The 25,074-nt window shown below is 37.9% G+C and overlaps 1 protein-coding gene across 2 annotated transcripts in view; it reads left to right on the plus strand.

Annotated features, from left to right (window-relative positions):
- plb1 (phospholipase B1) overlaps nt 1-21,547 on the plus strand; it is a 45,177-nt gene extending 23,630 nt beyond the window's left edge. For both annotated transcript variants that reach the window (XM_046856700.1, XM_046856699.1), the window contains exons 25-42: nt 6,815-6,919; nt 7,525-7,620; nt 8,190-8,261; nt 8,411-8,476; nt 8,714-8,774; nt 8,857-8,915; nt 9,135-9,205; nt 9,297-9,340; nt 11,185-11,284; nt 11,412-11,463; nt 12,120-12,200; nt 12,712-12,777; nt 12,920-13,014; nt 13,128-13,209; nt 13,370-13,474; nt 19,248-19,343; nt 20,836-20,910; nt 21,174-21,547. In XM_046856700.1, coding sequence (XP_046712656.1) covers nt 6,815-6,919; nt 7,525-7,620; nt 8,190-8,261; nt 8,411-8,476; nt 8,714-8,774; nt 8,857-8,915; nt 9,135-9,205; nt 9,297-9,340; nt 11,185-11,284; nt 11,412-11,463; nt 12,120-12,200; nt 12,712-12,777; nt 12,920-13,014; nt 13,128-13,209; nt 13,370-13,474; nt 19,248-19,343; nt 20,836-20,910; nt 21,174-21,431 — 1,584 coding nt within the window. In that variant the 3' untranslated portion in view covers nt 21,432-21,547. The remainder of the gene's footprint in view (nt 1-6,814; nt 6,920-7,524; nt 7,621-8,189; nt 8,262-8,410; nt 8,477-8,713; nt 8,775-8,856; nt 8,916-9,134; nt 9,206-9,296; nt 9,341-11,184; nt 11,285-11,411; nt 11,464-12,119; nt 12,201-12,711; nt 12,778-12,919; nt 13,015-13,127; nt 13,210-13,369; nt 13,475-19,247; nt 19,344-20,835; nt 20,911-21,173) is intronic.
- Nucleotides 21,548-25,074: the final 3,527 nt, after the last annotated feature.

The following is a 25,074-nucleotide window of genomic DNA, read 5'->3' on the forward strand; positions in this document are numbered from 1 at the left end:
AAGACAAGGAGACGTGGTGGTGGAATGAGGAAGTGCAGGAGAGCATAAGGAGAAAGAGGTTGGCAAAACAGAAGTGGGATAGACAGAGTGATGAGAAAAGTAGGCAGGAGTACAAGGAGATGCGGCAGCAGGTTAAGAGGATGTGGCGAAAGCCAAGGAAAAGGCATATGAGGAGCTGTATGAGAGGTTGGACACTAAGGAAGGAGAAAAGGATTTGTACCGATTGGCCAGGCAGAGGGACCGAGCTGGAAAGGATGTACTGCAAGTTAGAGCAGTAAAGGATGGAGAGGAAATGTGTTGACTAGTGAGGAGAGTGTGTTGAGAAGGTGGAGGGAGTATTTTGAGCAGCTGATGAATGAGGAAAATCAGAGAGAGAAGGTTGGATGATGTGGAGATGGTGAAGCAGGATGTAGATAAGATTAGTAAGGAGGAAGTGAGAGCAGCGATTAAGAGGATGAAGAGTGGAAAGTCGGTTGGACCAGATGACATACCGGTGGAAGCGTGGAGATGTTTAGGAGAGATGGCAGTGGGGTTTTGACCAGATTGTTTAACAGGATTTTGGAAGGTGAGAAGATGCCTGAGGAATGGAGAAAGAGTGTGCTGGTACCGATCTTTAAGCATAAAGGAGATGTGCAGACCTGCAGTAACTACAGGGGTATTAAGTTGATCAGTCACACCATGAAGTTATGGGAAAGAGTAGTGGAAGCCAGGCTGAGAGAAGAGGTGACCATCTGTGAGCAACAGTATGGTTTCATGCCGAGGAAGAGCACCACAGATGCCATATTTGCTTTGAGAATGTTGATGGAGAAGTATAGAGAAGGACAGAAGGAATTGCATTGTGTATTTGTGGATTTAGAGAAGGCGTCGACAGGGTGCCAAGAGAGGAGTTGTGGTACTGTATGAGGAAGTCAGGTGTGTCGGAGAAGTATGTAAGGGTGGTGCAGGACATGTATGAGGACAGTGTGACGGCAGTGAAGTGTGCAGTAGGTACGACAGACTGGTTTAGAGTGAAGGTTGGACTGCATCAAGGATCGGCCCTGAGCCCTTTCCTGTTTGCAGTGGTGATGGACAGGTTGACGGACGAGGTCAGACAGGAGTCTCCTGGACTATGATGTTTGCGGATGATATTGTGATTTGTTGTGAGAGTAGGGAGCAGGTTGAGAAGAGCCTGGAGAGGTGGAGATATGCACTGGAGAGAAGGGGAATGAAACTCAGTAGGAGTAAGACAGAGTACATGTGTGTGAATGAGAGGGAGGGCAGTGGAGTGGTGCGGTTGCAGGAGAAGAGCTTCAGAAGGTGGAGGAATTCAGGTACCTGGGTTCAACAGTGCAAAGTAATGGAGAGTGTGTTAGAGAAGTGAAGAAAAGAGTGCAGGCAGGGTGGAGTGGGTGGAGAAGAGTGACAGGAGTGATTTGTGATAGTAGGGTATCTGCAAAATTGAAAGGGAAAGTTTATAGGACTGTGGTGAGACCTGCGATGTTGTATGGTTTAGAGACAGTGGCATTGAGTAAAAGACAGGAGGTGGAGCTGGAGGTAGCAGAGCTAAAGATGTTGAGGTTTTCGTTGGGAGTGACGAGGATGGATAAGATTAGAAATGAGTTTATTAGAGGGACAGCGCATGTAGGATGTTTTGGTGACAAGGTGAGGGAGGCGAGATTGAGATGGTTTGGACATGTGCAGAGGAGGGACATAAATTATATTGGTAGAAGAATGCTGAGGATGGAGCCACCAGGTAGGAGGAAAGAGGAAGGCCAAAAGGAGGTTCATGGATGTGGTGAGGAAGACATGCAGGTAGTTGGTGTAAAGAGGCAGATGTAGAGGACAGGGTGGTGTGGAGACGGATGATCCGCTGTGGCGACCCCTAATGGGAGCAGCCGAAAGAAGAAGAAGAAGAAGAAGAAGATTCACCCTCATATTCACCCTCATATTCACCTTCATATTCACCTTCATATTCACCCTCATATTCACCCTCATATTCACCTTCATATTCACCATCATATTCACCCTCATATTCACCCTGATATTCACCTTCATATTCACCTTCATATTCACCCTCATATTCACCCCATATTCACCTTCATATTCACCCTCATATTCACCTTCATATTCACCCTCATATTCACCTTCATATTCACCCTCATATTCACCCTCATATTCACCCTGATATTCACCTTCATATTCACCCTCATATTCACCCTCATATTCACCTTCATATTCACCCTCATATTCACCTTCATATTCACCCTCATATTCACCTTCATATTCACCCTCATATTCACCCTCATATTCACCCCATATTCACCTTCATATTCACCCTCATATTCACCTTCATATTTACCCTCATATTCACCTTCATATTCACCTTCATATTCACCCTCATATTCACCCCATATTCACCTTCATATTCACCCTCATATTCACCTCATATTCACCTCATATTCACCCCATATTCACCTTCATATTCACCCTCATATTCACCTTCATATTTACCCTCATATTCACCCTCATATTCACCCCATATTCACCCTCATATTCACCCCATATTCACCTTCATATTCACCCTCATATTCACCTTCATATTCACCTTCATATTCACCCTCATATTCACCTTCATATTCACCCTCATATTCACCCTCATATTCACCTTCATATTCACCCTCATATTCACCTTCATATTCACCTTCATATTCACCCTCATATTCACCTTCATATTCACCCCATATTCACCCCATATTCACCCCATATTCACCTTCATATTCACCCTCATATTCACCTTTATATTCACCTCATATTCACCCCATATTCACCCCATATTCACCTCCATATTCACCCTCATATTCACCCTCATATTCACCTTCATATTAACCCTCATATTCACCCTCATATTCACCTTCATATTCACCCTCATATTCACCCTCATATTCACCCCCATATTCACCCTCATATTCACCCCCATATTCACCTTCATATTCACCCTCATATTCACCTTCATATTCACCCTCATGTTCACCCCATGTTCACCCTCATGGTTACCCCCATATTCACCCCATATTCCCCTTATATTCACCCCATATTCACCTTCATATTCACCTTCATATTCACCCTCATATTCACCCTCATATTCACCCTCATATTCACCTTCATATTCACCTTCATATTCACCCTCATATTCACCCCATATTCACCCCATATTCACCTTCATATTCACCCTCACATTCACCTTCATATTTACCCTCATATTCACCCCATATTCACCTTCATATTCACCTTCATATTCACCTTCATATTCACCCTCATATTCACCCTCATATTCACCTTCATATTCACCTTCATATTCACCCTCATATTCACCCTCATATTCACCTTCATATTCACCCTCATATTCACCCCATATTCACCCTCATATTCACCCTCATATTCACCTTCATATTCACCCTCATATTCACCCTCATATTCACCCCATATTCACCTACATATTCACCCTCATATTCACCTTCATATTCACCCTCATATTCACCCCATATTCAGCTTCATATTCACCCTCATATTCACCTTCATATTCACCCTCATATTCACCCTCATGTTCACCTTCATATTCACCTTCATTTTCACCCTTATATTTACCCTCATATTCACCTTCATATTAACCTCATATTCACCCTCATATTCACCCCATGTTCACCCTCATGTTCACCTTCATGTTCACCTTCATATTCACCCTCATATTCACCTTCATATTCACCCCAATATTCACCCTCATATTCACCCCATATTCACCCTCATATTCACCCCATATTCACCTTCATATTCACCCTCATATTCACCCCATGTTCACCCTCATGTTCACCCCATATTCACCCCATAATCCCCCTTATATTCACACCATATTCACCTTCATATTCACCTTCATATTCACCCTCATATTCACCCTCATATTCACCTTCATTTTCACCCTCATATTTACCCTCATATTCACCTTCATATTAACCCTCATATTCACCCTCATGTTCACCCCCATGTTCACCCTCATGTTCACCTTCATGTTCACCTTCATATTCACCCTCATATTCACCCTCATATTCACCTTCATATTCACCCCAATATTCACCCTCATATTCACCCCCATATTCACCTTCATATTCACCCTCATATTCACCCCCATGTTCACCCTCATGTTCACCCCCATATTCACCCCATAATCCCCCTTATATTCACACCATATTCACCTTCATATTCACCTTCATATTCACCCTCATATTTACCTTCATATTCACCCTCATATTCACCCTCATATTCACCTTCATATTCACCCCCATATTCACCCCCATATTCACCTTCATATTCACCTTCATATTCACCTCATATTCACCCCCATGTTCACCCTCATGTTCACCTTCATGTTCACCTTCATATTCACCCTCATATTCACCCTCATATTCACCCCATATTCACCTACATATTCACCCTCATATTCACCTTCATATTCACCCTCATATTCACCCCATATTCACCTTCATATTCACCCTCATATTCACCTTCATATTCACCCTCATATTCACCCTCATATTCACCTTCATATTCACCTTCATTTTCACCCTTATATTTACCCTCATATTCACCTTCATATTAACCCTCATATTCACCCTCATATTCACCCCCATGTTCACCCTCATGTTCACCTTCATGTTCACCTTCATATTCACCCTCATATTCACCTTCATATTCACCCCAATATTCACCCTCATATTCACCCCCATATTCACCCTCATATTCACCCCCATATTCACCTTCATATTCACCCTCATATTCACCCCCATGTTCACCCTCATGTTCACCCCCATATTCACCCCCATAATCCCCCCTTATATTCACACCATATTCACCTTCATATTCACCTTCATATTCACCCTCATATTCACCCTCATATTCACCTTCATTTTCACCCTCATATTTACCCTCATATTCACCTTCATATTAACCCTCATATTCACCCTCATGTTCACCCCCATGTTCACCCTCATGTTCACCTTCATGTTCACCTTCATATTCACCCTCATATTCACCCTCATATTCACCTTCATATTCACCCCAATATTCACCCTCATATTCACCCCCATATTCACCCTCATATTCACCCCCATATTCACCTTCATATTCACCCTCATATTCACCCCCATGTTCACCCTCATGTTCACCCCCATATTCACCCCATAATCCCCCTTATATTCACACCATATTCACCTTCATATTCACCTTCATATTCACCCTCATATTTACCTTCATATTCACCCTCATATTCACCCTCATATTCACCTTCATATTCACCCCCATATTCACCCCCATATTCACCCCCATATTCACCTTCATATTCACCTTCATATTCACCCTCATATTCACCCCCATGTTCACCCTCATGTTCACCTTCATGTTCACCTTCATATTCACCCTCATATTCACCCTCATATTCACCCTCATATTCATCCCCATATTCACCCCCATATTCACCCTCATATTCACCCTCATATTCACCCCCATGTTCACCCCCATATTCACCCTCATATTCACCCTCATATTCACCTTCATATTCACCTTCATATTCACCCTCATATTCACCTTCATATTCACCTTCATATTCACCTTCATGTTCACCCTCATGTTCACCTTCATGTTCACCCTCATGTTCACCTTCATATTCACCTTCATGTTCACCCTCATGTTCACCCTCATGTTCACCTTCATATTCACCCTCATATTCACCCTCATATTCACCTTCATGTTCACCCTCATGTTCACCCTCATGTTCACCTTCATGTTCACCTTCATGTTCACCCTCATGTTCACCTTCATGTTCACCCTCATGTTCACCCTCATATTCACCCTCATATTCACCTTCATGTTTACCCTCATGTTCACCCTCATGTTCACCTTCATGTTCACCTTCATGTTCACCCTCATGTTCACCTTCATGTTCACCCTCATGTTCACCCTCATATTCACCCTCATGTTCACCCTCATGTTCACCTTCATGTTCACCCTCATGTTCACCTTCATATTCACCTTCATATTCACCCTCATGTTCACCTTCATATTCACCTTCATTTTCACCCTCATGTTCACCTTCATGTTCACCCTCAAGTTCACCTTCATATTCACCTTCATATTCACCCTCATGTTCACCTTCATATTCACCTTCATATTCACCCTCATGTTCACCTTCATGTTCACCCTCAAGTTCACCTTCATATTCACCCTCATATTCACCCTCATCTTCACCTTCATCTTCACCTTCATGTTCACCTTCATCTTCAACCTCATATTCACCCTCATATTCACCTTCATATTCACCCTCATCTTCACCTTCATGACAGAAAATCACAGAGAGCAACAACTTGTATTTTGAACTTGTACTGTAAACATGGAATGCAGGACATTGAGACGAATTAATTATAATGAATATCAAAATCCGACTTTTCTAAAAGTATTATTTAATATAATACAATCAAAAAATAATAATAATAAGAGAACAAAGTCATAGCACAGTAAACAAAAGCTTATTAAAAAATTGGGTACATTTTGGAATATGAAATAAAAAACGAAAAAATTACATCCAATCAGAAACATTTAAAACTTTATGAGTTCATATTTCATTTCACTTTCAAGGGGAAAAAAATACGCCAAGGTTTTAACTTCTCATTGTACATTAAATATACATTATTCTTTAAAGAGTTAATACAGTGCACATGTCCTGATGATGAAGATGATGATGATGATGATGATGATGATGATGATGATGCCTGTATGTGTGTATCCTCAGATTGCAACAAGAAACCTGGTGGACTCTGGTGGCTATAACACTCACACAGACTTCACTGTGGTCTTGCAGCCATTTTTCAGAAACACGACCTTTCCAGTGCTGCCGGTAAATACATGAAATTAATCATTAAATAAATAAATAAATAAATAAATAAATAAATAAATAAAAGTTGATCAGATGTAATACATTTTTTAATTAAATTAAACTAATCATTAATTAATTAAATACATAAATTATTATTATTTTTTAACCTTACAAATTGATTATAAAAGATATATATAACATTTCAAAATGATATAATTTTTTTAATATAATACACATATATTATTTGTACAGTCTCTTTGGCTTTTTATAGCATAAGTATTTAAATTAAAACATCTAAACAAAAAGGAGAAAGGATCTAAAAGGCCCAGAAATGCAGAAACAAGGCTCGTAGGTATCCAACGGTTAAGATGTTGGACTGCTACTAAGGGTGTGAGTTTAAATCCCAGAGCCACCATGCAGGGCCCTTGAGCAGGGCCCTTAACTCACCCTTCTCAGGTGTATGAAGGAGATATGTGTAGGTTGCTCTGGATAAGGGAATCTACCAAATGGAATAAACATGGTGCATTTTAATGATCTGTGTTGTGAAGGGTTTTAACCAAATCTTGTGAATTTGTAGCAGGATTGTATACGAGTTATGCGTCTTTCTACTTTGGAACCTTTTTCAGAATGGAACTCCTGATCGCTCGTTCTTCGCTGGGGATTGTTTCCATCTGAGTCAGAAATCTCACACTCTCATGGCCCGAGCTCTGTGGAACAACATGGTGAGTTCTACACTTCACTCTTCACTGGTGCTGCACTAACGAGCAAGCATTCTACAAAGATGTGATTGTACAAACACACACACACACACACACACACACACACACACACACACACACACACACATATTTACCATAATTACAGTGGGTCATTTTTCATTTACATCTGGTTGTGCAAAACAACCAAAATAACATATCAAATTATGAAATACTGTGTTTTATTACAGAAAAAATGTGATTATTATTAGATTTTCTTTATAAAAACAAATGTACACTTCAATTAAATAAACACAAATATTCAGGTTTTTATTATTGAGGGAAAAACTAAAACTACATGGCCCTGTGTGAAAAAGTGTTTGCCCCCTAAACCTAGTAACTGGTCTCAATAATAAAAACCTTCATTTAAAAACTGCATGTTGTGTTTACTTGTGTTCTCCTTTATTAATATTTAAATTAGTTTAATGATCTGAAACATTAAAGTGTGAAAAACATGCAAAAAAAATAAAAATATGATATCAGGATTTTTTCACACCACTGTGTATATGTATATATTGTGTGTGTGTGTTTATTAGTTGGAGCCCGAACACAGTAAAACCACATCTGTGGACTTTAATGAGAACGTGGCCATGAAGTGTCCTTCTGCGGTAAGTTGTTCTGAAGGTCACATTCAAAGCCAAATTGATGTATTATTTCATTGCCATGACGCCAAACCCATGATTTTGGTGCAAAATGTCCCTGCGAACTGGAATTATGTCTTTATTTATTGTAGTGTTTTCATTTTATTGCTCTATAGACTGCCCCTTATTTTTCAACCAATGGGAACAGCGTACTGAAATATGTAGCTACGCCCATTAGTGAGGTGAGTCAATTCCTGAGCAACGCCATCCAACCCTCAAATCAGAGCCTCGGGTTATGACGATATACCGGTGCTGTGAACATCCTATTTCACAGCCGTGTGTGTGTGTGTGTGTGTGTGTTTATTCTGTTTTTTTATTGCATTATTTTGTCATTGTGTGTTTTATTCCTCTACATATTGAATATTTTCATTGTGTGTGTGTGTGTGTGTGTGTGTGTGTGTGTGTGTGTGTGTGTGCAGAACTGGGGCAGTGACTTCTCCTGCACACACACTGCTCCTTCAGACACTGTACCTTCCTCAGGTGAGGCCGAGTGTGTACACTGCGGAACTGGTGGATGTTTATGTCTCGTACCTCATTTCTCAGACCTGTTTCTCTTTCACAGTTCACAGACTGCGACCAGGAGACATTACCATCATCGCTGCTCTCGGGGACTCCATAACTGTAAGTTAGTCTGTGTGTATGGGAAGTTTGTGTGTAGTAGAAGTTTGTGTGTATATTAAGTTTGTTTGTATGTGAAGTTTGCGTGTATGGAAAAATCTGTGAGTATATGATGTTTGTTTGTATGTGTGTTAACGTGACAGAATGTATTACATGAATATAAATGTAACAAACACACACACACACACACACACACACACTCACACACTGTTTTTCTATCAGGCTGGTTTTCGTGCAAAATCTACAGACATACTTCAGCAGTTGCTGAATGAGGACAGGGGCGTGTCCTGGAGGTAAGTTATGCAGTGACATCATCGCTAGTTTACAGAACTAAATAAGTTGATTTGATGGTATTTGTAATGATCTGTGTGATTTGATCGACAGCATCGGAGGTGATGAGTCTCTGGAAACAGTCACTACACTAGCAAGTGAGTTAACAGGACTATAGCAGTTAGCATTTGTCTATGTTTTATACTATCTTTATTTTTTTTTTAAATACAAATAAAAAATATCTCAATAAAAATATTTTACCTTTGAGCTATTTTACCAGTGAGTGATTAGTGTTTAGGATAAATAATGATCAGTGATTAGTGTTAAGGAGCAATGGTGATCAGTGATTAGTGTTTAGGAGTGATGGTGATCAGTGTTTAGTATTTGCAAGCAAAAGTGATCAGTGTTTAATATTTGCAAGCCATGGTGATCATTGATTAGTATTTGGAAGCGATGGTGATCAGTGTTTAGTATTTGCGAGCGATGGTGATCAGTGTTTAGTATTTGGGTGTGATGGTGATCAGTGTTTAGTATTTGCGAGCGATGGTGATCAGTGTTTAGTATTTGGGTGTGATGGTGATCAGTGTTTAGTATTTGCGTGCGATGGTGTTCAGTGTTTAGTATTTGGGTGCAATGGTGATCAGTGTTTAGTATTTGCGAGCGATAGTGATCCGTGTTTAGTATTTGTGAGCGATGGTGTTCAGTGTTTAGTATTTGCGAGCAATAGTAATCAGTGTTTAGTATTTGCGAGCGATGGTGATCAGTGTTTAGTATTTGCGAGCGATGGTGATCAGTGTTTAGTATTTGCGTGCGATGGTGATCAGTGTTTAGTATTTGCGAGCGATGGTGATCAGTGTTTAGTATTTGCGTGCGATGGTGTTCAGTGTTTAGTATTTGGGTGCAATGGTGATCAGTGTTTAGTATTTGCGATAGTGATCCGTGTTTAGTATTTGTGAGCGATGGTGTTCAGTGTTTAGTATTTGCGAGCAATAGTAATCAGTGTTTAGTATTTGCGAGCGATAGTGATCAGTGTTTAGTATTTGCGAGCGATAGTGATCAGTGTTTAGTATTTGCGAGCGATGGTGATCAGTGTTTAGTATTTGTGAGCGATGGTGTTCAGTGTTTAGTATTTGCAAGCAATAGTAATCAGTGTTTAGTATTTGCGAGCGATAGTGATCAGTGTTTAGTATTTGCGAGCGATAGTGATCAGTGTTTAGTATTTGCGAGCGATAGTGATCAGTGTTTAGTATTTGGGTACGATGGTGATCAGTGTTTAGTATTTGCGAGCGATAGTGATCAGTGTTTAGTATTTGCGAGCGATAGTGATCAGTGTTTAGTATTTGGGTGCCATGGTGATCAGTGTTTAGTATTTGGGTGCGATGGTGATCAGTGTTTAGTATTTGCGAGCGATAGTGATCAGTGTTTAGTATTTGGGTGCGATGGTGATCAGTGTTTAGTATTTGCGAGCGATGGTGATCAGTGTTTAGTATTTGGGTGCCATGGTGATCAGTGTTTAGTATTTGGGTGCGATGGTGATCAGTGTTTAGTATTTGCGAGCGATAGTGATCAGTGTTTAGTATTTGCGAGCGATAGTGATCAGTGTTTAGTATTTGCGAGCGATGGTGATCAGTGTTTAGTATTTAGTTGAATCATTGCTTGAACATTCCACTTGTTTTGGCTTGCACAGTATGCTTTCCACTGCTCTCTGCCTCCAAACATTATTTTTAATATTTTCTCGCTGGTCTTGGTGTTGGTATTAGGCATAACAAATAATTATTTCAGTGTTGTGAAAAACTTTGCACATGGTTTGCACTCCCTGAGCACAAAAAACACTTCAGGCTTTGGATATTTGGATATTCAGGCTTTAGATATTCAGGTAATTAAATTTTTGCACTGGTTTTTTTTTTTGGCAAAGTAAAAAAAAAAACAGCTCTCGGTTGCAAACTTAATTAATGTATCATACTGATGATAATTAATACAGTAAATATTTGCTCTCCTGCAGACATTCTGAAAAAATTCAACCCGCATGTTTTCGGCTTTTCGCAAGGACGCAGCACGAGGCCCAACGGCTTTAATATGGCTGTGAGAGGAGCTAAAGCAATGTAACACACACACACACACACACACACACACACACACACACACACACACACACACACACACTCTTGAAACTGGACATACACAGATGCACTCAAAGTTCACGTTTAGTGTTTAATGTGTGTTTTACAGGGATATCCCGGGTCAGGTCAGGGACCTGGTGGAGGCTTTAAAGAGCAGCACAGTGAGCATCACTTAATTCTTTCCATCCAGAAATTTCACTCAAGCATTTTGCAAATACACTGTATGGCCAAAAGTATTAGGACACCCAACCTTTCCAGCCATACATGGTTCTTCCCCTGAACTGTTTTCCAAAACTTCCCTCAATTTGGAGTAATACAAATGCATGGAATGTCTTTGTTTTTGCGTATGCACCAAATGTTATTTAGGAGACCAAACCGGTTTCAGCATGACCTTGTGCACAAAGCAAGCTCCATGAAGATCTGCTCCACATGGTTTAGAGTGGAAGATCTCCTGCTATAGAGCTCTGACCTCAACACTATTAACAGGATGAATGTAAACACTGACTGCACCCCAGTCCTCCTTATCACTGCTAGATCAGTTCCTTACTTTACTAACACCTTTGTGGCTGAATAAATGTCCACAATTCTCCACAAGCGCACTCTAAAATAGAGCGGAACATCATCCTGGAAGAATGGAGTTATCATAACAGCGAATGGAATTAAATGGACTGGGATGATTAGTTAAACACACTGGTTTTATGGTCAGGTCTCCACTTTTGGCCATGTATCGGAAGTTGCTCATTAAATCATGTACACTGTGATTTAATTACATTTAAATCATTTCCTTCATGATTTATTTTCATTTATTTTGTCCCAGAGTGTGGATTTGGACCAGGACTGGAAGCTGGTGACTCTGTTCATTGGTGTTAATGATCTGTGTGAGTACTGCGAAAACCCGGTAAGTGGAAGATGATTTGCTGATGGATAACCTTCCTCCATCTGAGGGGGAAAATGCAATGTTGTTTCTCACAGCACTGCTGAATTCTGGATAAATGTTCTATAACAACATCTCTGACTGTAGTGAAGGTTTATACAGTATTAATGCTGGATCGGATGCATTGCTTCTATTGAAACACCTCATTCACAGGGACACTCCATAGAAACAGTGTGGTGTGTGGTGAAGTTTTCAGTCAAGAAACAACATGATCTCAATTACTGTGATGAGCTAAAGCAAAAACTAAAGAAATGGAGAAAGAGAGAGAAAGAGGGGGGGGGACAGAAACCAACAGACAACAACAAAGAAAAAGGAGAGATGGAATAAGAAAAAGGCAAAGAGACAGACAAAGAAAGACTACAGTAACTTTAATCATAATTTAATTATTCTTTCTTTCCCAATTATTTTACTACATTTTATTTTGTGTGTGTGTGTGTGTGTGTGTGTGTGTGTGTGTGTGTGTGTGTACATCCAGACATCTCTTTCCCCTAAAAAGTATGTAGGACACATCAGGGATGCTCTGGACATCCTGTATGATGAGGTGAGAAAGTAAAAAGGGTGTAATTATATAATGAAATGTAGAAGCAGGTTTACAGTGTGTACTGTACAGTTTACTAACGAGTGTGTGTGTGTGTGTGTGTGTGTGTGTGTGTGTGTGTGTGTGTGTGTGTGTGTGTGTGTAGGTACCCAGAGTGCTGGTAAATGTTGTAGAAGTCCCACAGATTGAGGAAATGCGCAAGATAAAGTCAGACTCCACAGGATGCACCGTCTTACAGCCGTAAATGATTCACATCTCTCAATGTTCATGTTCATATAGTGCTTTTTTTTTCTTTTCCAATTGATGCAAAAGATTTTTGTGTGTGTGTGTGTGTGTGTATGTGTGTGTGTCAGGACCCTGTGTCCATGTTTCCTGTATCCTAAAGAGAACACAGAGGAGATGATGGAGATGAAGAAGATCAATCAGCAAATACAGGTTATAAAGATTCTGTGTATATATATATATATATATATATATACCCTACATTTTGCCCTTTATTAAATATGAGAATATTAAAAAAATGATCTTTATAACCCATCCATTGTTTCAGCACTTTAAACTCTGTATAACAAAATTCTCTTGTCATTATGGTTAGATGGAGACTGAAAAGCTGGTGTCTGGAGGACAATATAAGAGCAGAGAGGACTTTGCTGTAGTTCTGCAGCCTTTCTTCCAACGCACAGTGATTCCAGTGGGAGCTGTGAGTGGAGAAACTTAAATAAATTAATATTTATATTTATATTTCAACAACTATTTTACCAACCTCTTCAGTATATTTCCTCAAAGAACATAACTATAGAAATGAAACATGGATATATTTTAGAGGAGTCAATGTGCAGCTTTTATAGAAGTACAGATTTACTGTCCTCTGAAAATAACTTGGATTTTGTGTCAATAACTGGCAACTAAAGTGAGTGCACCCTCAGTGAACACGTCACAAATGTGTCCAAAGTGTGAATATTGTGTGGAGCTTTACTCTGCTTTACTCCTCCTGGGTGTGGAACTCAAAGCTGCACAGGTTGTTGCTGGGATCCTCTTCCTCTCCTCCATAATGACATCACGAAGCTGCTGGATGTTACACACATGGAGCTTCTCCACCTTCTGCTTGAGGCCCACAGGTTCTCAATAGGGTTCAGGTCTGGAGACTTGGCCACTCCATCACCTTCACCTTCACCTTCAGCTTCCTTAGCAGGGCAGTTTTCATCTTGGCAGTGTGTTTGGGGTCGTTATTATGTTGGGAAACTAAAATTTGGATGGTTTCTGAAGGGAGAGCATCATGTTCTGCTTCAGAATGTCACAGTGCGTGTTGAAATCCATGTTTCCCTCAATGATCCGCTGCTCCTCAGTACCAGCAGCACTCATGCAGCCCCAGACCATGATGCTACCACCACCATGCTTGACTGTAGGCAAGATGCAATTTTCTTGGTGCTCCTCACCAGGGCGTCTCCACACATGCTGGACATCATCTGAGCCAAACAAGTTTATCTTAGTCTCATCAGTCTCATGATGGACCTTTGTGAGGTCCGTTCCGAGTGGAACCCGTGTTGGAGAACCTCTGTATGACCCTGAACACTGCACTGTAACTCAGTTTCTGTGTGATACTGATCTTCTTACAGCCTTGGCATCTTAGTGGAGAGAAACAGTAATAATTCTCACATCCTCAGAGACTCTTTACCATGAGGTCCATGTAGAACATCCAGTGGTCAGTGTGAGAGAATCGACTCAAAGCTCCACATTGTAACTGCTCTAATACACGATACACACATTTATATGGTTCTGATAAGCAGACAAGAACATGAACATGATGAATAGAACATGTGGATTTACATGTTTACATACAGCTGTTATCACTGAGGGTGTACTTACTTTTGTTGCCAGTTATTAAGACAATAATGACTGTAGGATGAGTTACTTTTGGAGGACAGTAAATCTGTACTGATATACAGCTGCACATTGACTACTCTAAAATATATCCACGTTTTTTTTTCTATAGGATTGTCCCTTGAGAAGATTGAGAGAAGTTGCTGAAATGTGAGGGGTGCACTTACTTTTGTGAGATACTGTATAAATAGATTGCCAGTCAGAGCAAATCTCCTGACGGGGGGAGTGCATATGGTGGGAAAATAAACAAAAATAAAAAATTCTAGTGAAAAGCATGAAGGGAATGATGTACCCTCAGGCCATGGTTTCAGCCAGAGCAGCTTACTTGGTGGAAAGCAAGAAAAATAAATATATTGGTTACTTTTTATTTAAAAAAAATAAATTAAATTAACAACTGATTTCTCCAGACTTTTCAAGGATATTCACCAAAAAAGGCAGTGAACATTAAAATATATCATTATCATCCTTATTTTAAGTTTACTCTCAGTCCCTGACCTTGTAAACCAGCACGAGGGTGTGATTCTGAAGTCTAGATAATGGAATCAACTCTTTAAACTTTAAACAGTTTCAGCCTGACAGTAAATTCCAGATAGAAAAGTTACATTTTAAAAGGTTAACTATAACGATGATATAAAAGTTTACATCAGCTCAACATTAATCTTCCTTTGCATACATTTCCATCAATTCATTCAATAAATTGTTTATATCTACCTTTATCAATAAGGCTCAGTGTTAAAGATTTCAGTAAAAATGTGTCTATAATGACTGATTTACAGTAAATACTACTACACAATTTTTAATTCACTGTTCACCAAGTGAGCAGCCATTTTGTCATAAACTGCTCAACCTTTCAAAAATACAGTGTGGAAATGCCCGGCATTCTGAGCCATAAGATTTAAATAAAAAGGAAAAAAATATAAAGTTGGGTTAGACAGACATGGTTTTGCCTGGTGTAGATCTTGTGGAGGATCAGAAGCAGCTCAGCATCACCCCTGAATAAGTTCTTTATTGAGCATTAAAAATGTTCTTTTTTAATTCCACGTCGAAACATACTTTCTAAAGAACTTAGAAAGTTGGAAGAAAGCATGCTTTATAGTATCAACTATTCTATACTGTACAGTACAATACTATACAATACTGTTCAATACTATACTGTACAATACTATACAATACTATACAATACTGTTCAATACTATACTGTACAATACTGTACAATACTATACAATACTGTACAATACTATACTGTACAATACCATACAATACTGCACAATACTATACTGTACAATACTGTACAATACTATACTGTACAATACTGTACAATAATATACTGTACAATACTATACAATACTGTACAATACAATACTGTACAATACTGTACAGTACAATACTGTACAATACTATACAATACTGTACAATACTATACTATACAATACTGTACAATACTATACAATACTGTACAATACTGTACAATACTATACAATACTGTACAATACTATACAATACTGTACAATACTATACTGTACAATACTATACTGTACAATACTGTACAATACTATACTATACAATACTGTACAATACTATACTGTACAATACTATACTGTACTATACTGTACAATACTGTACAATACTATACTGTACAATACTATACTGTACAATACTGTACAATACTATACTATACAATACTGTACAATACTGTACAATACTGTACAATACCATACAATACTGTACAATACTGTACAATACTATACTGTACAATACTATACAATACTGTACAATACTGTACAATACTATACAATACTGTACAATACTATACTGTACAATATTGTACAATACTATACTGTACAATACTATACAATACTGTACAATACAATACTGTACAATACTGTACGATTCTATACAATACTGTACAATACTATACAATACTGTACAATACTGTACAATACTATACAATACTGTTCAATACTATACAATACTGCACAATACTGTTCTATACAATACTGCACAATACTATACAATACTGTACAATACTATGCGATTCTATACAATATTGTACAATACTATACAATACTATACAATACTGTACAATACTATACTATACTGTACAATACTATACTATACAATACTGTACAATTCTATACTATACAATACTATACAATACTGTACAATACTATACAATACTGTACAATTCTATACTATACAATACTATACAATACTGTACTATACTATACAATACTGTACAATTCTATACTATACAATACTATACAATACTGTACAATACTATACTGTACGATTCTATACAATACTATACAATACTGTACAATACTATACAATACTGTACAATTCTATACTATACAATACTATACAATACTGTACTATACTATACAATACTGTACAATTCTATACTATACAATACTATACAATACTGTACAATACTATACTGTACGATTCTATACAATACTATACAATACTGTACAATACTATACAATACTGTACAATTCTATACTATACAATACTATACAATACTGTACTATACTATACAATACTGTACAATTCTATACTATACAATACTATACAATACTGTACAATACTATACAATACTGTACAATTCTATACTATACAATACTATACAATACTGTACTATACTATACAATACTGTACAATTCTATACTATACAATACTATACAATACTGTACAATACTATACTATACTGTACGATTCTATACAATACTATACAATACTGTACAATACTATACAATACTGTACAATTCTATACTATACAATACTATACAATACTGTACTATACTATACAATACTGTACAATTCTATACTATACAATACTATACAATACTGTACAATACTATACTGTACGATTCTATACAATACTATACTGTACAATACTATACAATACTGTACAATACTGTACAATACTATACAATACTGTACAATACTATACTGTACAATATTGTACAATACTATACTGTACAATACTATACAATACTGTACAATACAATACTGTACAATACTGTACGATTCTATACAATACTGTACAATACTATACAATACTGTACAATACTGTACAATACTATACAATACTGTTCAATACTATACAATACTGCACAATACTGTTCTATACAATACTGCACAATACTATACAATACTGTACAATACTGTACGATTCTATACAATATTGTACAATACTATACAATACTATACAATACTGTACAATACTATACTATACTGTACAATACTATACTATACAATACTGTACAATTCTATACTATACAATACTATACAATACTGTACAATACTATACAATACTGTACAATTCTATACTATACAATACTATACAATACTGTACTATACTATACAATACTGTACAATTCTATACTATACAATACTATACAATACTGTACAATACTATACTGTACGATTCTATACAATACTATACAATACTGTACAATACTATACAATACTGTACAATTCTATACTATACAATACTATACAATACTGTACTATACTATACAATACTGTACAATTCTATACTATACAATACTATACAATACTGTACAATACTATACTATGCGATTCTATACAATACTATACAATACTGTACAATACTATACAATACTGTACAATTCTATACTATACAATACTGTACTATACTATACAATACTGTACAATTCTATACTATACAATACTATACAATACTGTACAATACTATACAATACTGTACAATTCTATACTATACAATACTATACAATACTGTACTATACTATACAATACTGTACAATTCTATACTATACAATACTATACAATACTGTACAATACTATACTGTACGATTCTATACAATACTATACAATACTGTACAATACTATACAATACTGTACAATTCTATACTATACAATACTATACAATACTGTACTATACTATACAATACTGTACAATTCTATACTATACAATACTATACAATACTGTACAATACTATACTGTACGATTCTATACAATACTATACTAAACTATATTACACAATACAATACTGTACAATACTATACAATACTGTACAATTCAATGCAATAATATACTATACTATACTATATTATACAATACTGTACAATTCTACACAATACAATACTGTACAATACTGTACGATTCTATACTATACTATACAATACTATATTATACAATACTGTACAATACAATACTATATTATAGTATAGTACACTATAACTTTCTTTCGGCTTCTCCCATTAGGGGTCACCACAGCGGATATCATCCGCATGTTTTGATTTGGCATGTTTTTACGCTGGATGCCCTTCCTAACACAACCCTCCCCATTTATCCGGGCTTGGGACCGGCACTGAGAGTGGCTGGGGTTGGTTTTTATACTATAGTATACTATACTATACAAAACAATACTATACTATACCTATTCTGTTCTATACTATAACTCACTATAGTATACTATAACTATAACTATCAAAATGCTATAAGAAGCCGATCACACCGAGAACCCGTACTCTAACTATTAGAGTTAACTCAGACTCTAATTATTAACACACACATAAACACACAAACTGTGTATTTCATGCAGGACCAGAAACCAGACCTAAGCTTCTTCTCATTTGACTGTTTCCACTTCACTGAGCGTGGACATGCTGAGATGGCCATCGCACTGTGGAACAATATGGTGAACACACACACACACACACATTTACACAAACATGCACACATTTTTCTGACAGTGTGAACATGCTGAGATGGCCTTTACTCAGTGGACCAATATGCTGAGTGCACACACACACTCATACTCACACACACACACACACACACACACACGCACATAGACAAATACACACCAAACAAACAGACCCACACACCTCTAAAAACCTGATCATGCTGAGATGGCCTTTACTCTATGAAACAAATGTTTAGCTTATGAACACATAAATACACTTCAGGCCAGACATGAATTAATGACCAGTCGTCTACTGTGAATCTTTCAGTGTCTTCAGTACTGTTAGTTTACTTACATTATTAGCGATTACAGTCTGATTTTTATGATTTTTTTTAGGAAATTTCTCTCAGTTTTTCATGTTAAGAAACTTCTGACAGGACAATTACACACTGTGATTATATTACCCATCAGCCCCTGCATTACACATGAGATTCTGATATATCTGATATTCGCAGCTCTTTGTTCAGCACTTGTTCTTTGTACCTCACGTTTGTGTGTGTTTATATGCTTTTGCACCGAAACACAATAACACATCTCAGACACAAGACATTGCTACAGAAATGTCCAACATTTCAAATCTGTGTTCACAAGGCCAGAATCTGTCAATCACCTCATTAACCACGCCCCCTTTAATCACCACATATCCTCCTCAAAACACATTTCCCATAAGGGTAAATATTATGGGAGATATCAAGGTCAACTGAGCAGGACACTACTGCTACAATTCACATATACAGGAGGATACAGGGGCAGATAATCACACCAGGCAGATAATCTCACTGAGTAAACAGAAAAATGGTCAGGAAATTGGCCTGGAATAGACAACAGGACTCGACAATAGTGTAAATGTGAATCGAAATCAGGTTGGCGATCAGATAATAAAAAATGAAACAAAAGGCTCGGTAATGTCAGAAATAGCTGAGCAAAGCCATGTTTGTTTGTTGGTTTCTTGACTGTGTCCTGACAACTATTTCTGAAAATAATTCATGTAACTAAAAATAAAAGCTTAGCGCAGTCTCTATTCACTAACATGGGAGTGGGTGGGGTTTAAAACATTATACTGCAAACAGCCACTAGAGGGCATCAGAGTGGTTTTGTTTCACATTTGACTCACTTTTAGAATAAAATAGCCTTTTTTTGTCACATATACATTACAACACAGTGAAATTCTTTCTTCGCATATCAGATACACAGGGCCCCTGGAGCACAGAGGTTAAGGGCCTTGCTCAAGGGCCCAAGAGTGGAACTTGGCGATACTGGGGCTTGAACCCTCGACATTCCGATCAGTAACCCAGAGCCTTAACCACTGAGAGACCACTCCACCCCCACCCTGTTGTTTTACAACAGCTACTCAAATATACAGTCATAACCTTCTTGTTGGTGTTATTATTTCTGCTGACTGCACCTTTATTATGATCTTTATGTCCATTCTCTTTTGTGCCAGTTGGAACCAGTGGGCAGCAAACAGACATACAACAATTTCACACATGACCGCAGCAAAATACGCTGTCCCTCAGAGGTACACACACACACACACACACACACACACACACACACACACACACACACACACATGCACACACAAACATGGACATACACACACAAAGACATGAAAATCAGTAGGCAAAAAGACACATAATGATAGATTTAAATAGCATTTTAAAATAAGAAGTTTATTAAATGCCATAAAGAATGTATGCTATCTTCTTCTCTCTCTCTCTCTCTCTCTCTCTCTCCCTCTCACTCTCTCTCTCTCTCTCTCTCTCTCTCTCTCTCTCTCAGGAAAATCCCTACATTTTCACCGAAGTAAACAGTTTTAACCCTGAGCCTGTGGATCCTACACTGCCTCTTCCATCTCCAATCCAGCAAAACAGCTCACTGAAGGTGTGGATATTTTTATTGTCTGGCCTGCTTGGAAGTCTGGTGGGCGGAGTCATCGTCTGTCTCGGTGTGTCCTGCACCAATCTCTGTAAGAGAGATTATAGAGACAAAGTCAGAGCTGTGAAGATAAGCTTTACAGGTTACAAGAATGACGTTTAATATACACAATTGGAGTTCATTAGAAATACAATCTGACAAAAATAACAAAAAAACATGTGGGTTAAAACTACATTAATGAAAACATGATTTGTTGTTGATTAAAGCGAGCTGCCGAAGTTCTCTTTGTGTGTTTAATTATTTCCATCCACATTCTCAAACCAGAGAAACTATTCTCATTCCCAGCACAGAACACAGCAGCAGAAGGTAGTTCAGTATTTCTGTGTCTTTAAAGTGTATTAATGACCGAGAGAGAGAAATCAAATGCACAGTGGCCTGGAGAAAAGAGCTTCAGAGAACCAAATCAGAAACCTGAGATTTGCTGTCATTTTGTACTTTGACCAGCAGATGTCGGTAGAATTCACTTTGAGATCAATAACACTATTGCAATATAAATAAGTTACAGTAACATTCACTTAGCGGAATAATAGACTGGAATAAGAGTAGTGCTACTAATTAATACAGTGTAATTGTGATTTATTGTGAGGACAGTCAGTGATAAAGCAGTAATGTAAATTTCATTACGTAATAAATACATTATTTTCTTGTGTATTTGTGTATTAATGGGTAATGATTGTTATAATGTGTGGTCTTTTTTGTCTCTGATATATTATTCTTAAGAATTTACATTACATTTTATTCTCTCACACATCATATAGAATACAGGAAAACTATAATAATAAATTCAACACAAACATAGATTGTTGTTGCCCAAGAAATGCACTGAAATTATTTATTTTTTCCATTTATATTTCAAAGAATTATTTCATTTTTTCATTACAAGAATTAAAATAATTGCATTATTAATTGCATTAAAAAAAATTATAAATTAGTTTTATTGTTTACTCACACAAATATATATTTTTTTATTTATTTCTTCTACTTTCGTTTTAATTTTCTGCAAAACATTATTTCATAATTTCTGCAAAACAGTTTCATAATTTAAAGTTATTCTACTTTTTTTATTTAATTTAAAGATATGCATCTTTCAGCCTTATTTAGGTATTTTATTTGTAATGTTCCTTTTTAAATTATAATCAGGTACACCGTGTGTAGCCATTACAGCTCTTTTGTTGAAGGCCACTAAATATTAAATATTTATTTCAGAAAATGAATTTGATGCTTTTTTACATAAAGAGCTTTTTTTGTAAAAGCAATATATATAAATCTGGTTTAGTTCAGCACCAGATTGCATCAGTTTACAGACATTTCACTTTAACATCATCAATTGCCATATGTACAAGAAACAGTCTGTTGCACCATACAGTGACCTTCTTACCCTGTGTATCCAATACACAATGCAGCTCCTTCTGACCTTCTCTATACTTCTCCATCAACATTCTCAAAGCAAATAAGGCGTCTCTGGTGCTCTTCCTCGGCATGAAATCATACTGTTGCTCACAGATGGTCACCTCTTCTCTCAGCCTGGCTTCCACTACTCTTTCCCATAACTTCATGGTGTAACTGATCAACTTAATTCCCCTGTAGTTACTGCAGGTCTGCACATCTCCTTTATGCTTAAAGATCAGTACCAGCACACTCCTTCTCCATTCCTCAGGCATCTTCTCACCTTCCAGAAACTTGTTGAACAATCTGGGTAAAAAACTACACTGCTAAACATCTCTCCTAAACATCTCCACGCTTCTACCGGAATGTCATCTGGTCCAACCAACTTTCCACTCTTCATCCTCTTAATCGCTGCTCTCACTTCCTCCTTACTAATCCTATCCACTTCCTGCTTCACAACTCCACACCATCCAACCTTCTCTCTCTCCTTCTCTCTCTCTCTCTCTCTCTCTCTCTCTCTCTCTCTCTCTCTCTCTCTGACACATTTTCCTGATTCATTAGCTGCTCAAAATACTCCTCCATCTTCTCAACACACTCTCCTCACTAGTCAACACATTTCCATCTCCATCCTTTATTGCTCTAACTTGCAGCACATCCTTCCCAGCTCGGCTCCTCTGCCTGGCCAATCGCTACAAATCCTTTTCTCCTTCCTTAGTGTCCAACTTCTCCTACAGCTCCTCATATGCCTTTTCCTTCTCCTTCACCACATCCCTCTTTACCTGCTGCTGCATCTCCTTGTACTCCTGCCTACTTTTCTCATCACTCTGTCAATCCCAATTCTGTTTCTTCAACCTCTTTCTCCTTATGCTCTCCTGCACTTCCTCATTCCACCACCACGTCTCTTTGTCTTCCTTTCTATTTCCTGATGTCACACCAGGTACCTTTCTAACTGTCTCTCTCATCACTCCTGCAGTAGTTCCACAATCATCCAGCACCTCTTCACCACCACCGAGCCCCTGTCTGACCTCTTCCCTGAACCTCACACTACAGTCTTCCTCCTTTAGTTTCCTCCATCTTATTCTTATTTCGGTCCTCACGTTCCTCCTCTTCTTCTTCATCTTCAAAACCATCCTACAGACCACCATCCGATGCTGTCTATTTACAAAATTACAATAAGTGCAAATGCAATAATAAAATTGTAGAATGTACAGTATAAATGGTGCAGTGTGTAACGTAAAAACTGCAGTGATGCATGTGGTAAACTGAGTCCATCCCGTTATTCACATTTGTAAAGAGAGTGTGTGCATTTTGTTTGCATTGTGTGTGTACATGCACACTTGCATGTGTGTGTGGGTGGGTGTGTACAGTAGGGCAAAAAAGTATTTAGTCAGCCACCACTTGTGCAAGTTCTTCCACTTAAAAAAGATGAGAGAGGCCTGTAATTTTCATCATAGGTACACTTTAACTATAAGAGACAAAATGAGAAAAATATGATTTTTATTTGGTCACCTACAAAAAAGGAAGATTCCTGTCTCCCACAGACCTGTAACTTCTTCTTTAAGAGGCTCCTCTGTCCTCCACTTGTTATCTGTATTAATGGCACCTGTTTGAACTCGTTATCAGTATAATAGACACCTGTCCACAACCTCAAACAGTCAGACTCCAAACTCCACTATGGCCAAGACCAAAGAGCTGTCAAAGGACACCAGAAACAAAACTGTAGACCTGCACCAGGCTGGAAGACTGAATCTGCAATAGGTAAGCAGCTTGGTGTGAAGAAATCAACTGTGGGAGCTGTAGAACTGTAGAAAATGGAAGACATACAAGACCACTGATAATCTTCCTCGATCTGGGGCTCCACGCAAGATCTCACCCCATTGGGTCAAAATGATCACAAGAACGGTGAGCAAAAATCCCAGAACCACACAGGGGGATCTGGTGAATGACCTGCAGAGAGCTGGGACCAAAGTAACTAAGGCTACCATCAGTAACACACTACACCGCCAGGAACTCAAATCCTGCAGTGCCAGACGTGTCCCCCTGCTTAAGCCAGGACATGTCCGGACCCGTCTGAAGTTTGCTAGAGAGCATTTGGATGATCCAGAAGATGATTGGGAGAATGTCATATGGTCAGATAAAACCAAAATAAAACTTCTTGGTAATAACTCAACTTGTCGTGTTTGGAGGAGAAAGAATGCTGAGTTGCATCCAAAGAACACCATACCTACTGTGAAGCATGGTGGTGGAAACATCGTGTTTTTTGCAGTTGACAGGAGCTTTTCACCAACACATAATCTACACTTAACCATTATTCCTTTCTCCTTTTCCTCCACTATTTCAAAATAATGAGAAAACTTCC

Source organism: Silurus meridionalis, chromosome 8, assembly GCF_014805685.1.
Source record: "Silurus meridionalis isolate SWU-2019-XX chromosome 8, ASM1480568v1, whole genome shotgun sequence".
NCBI classification, from domain to species: domain Eukaryota; kingdom Metazoa; phylum Chordata; class Actinopteri; order Siluriformes; family Siluridae; genus Silurus; species Silurus meridionalis.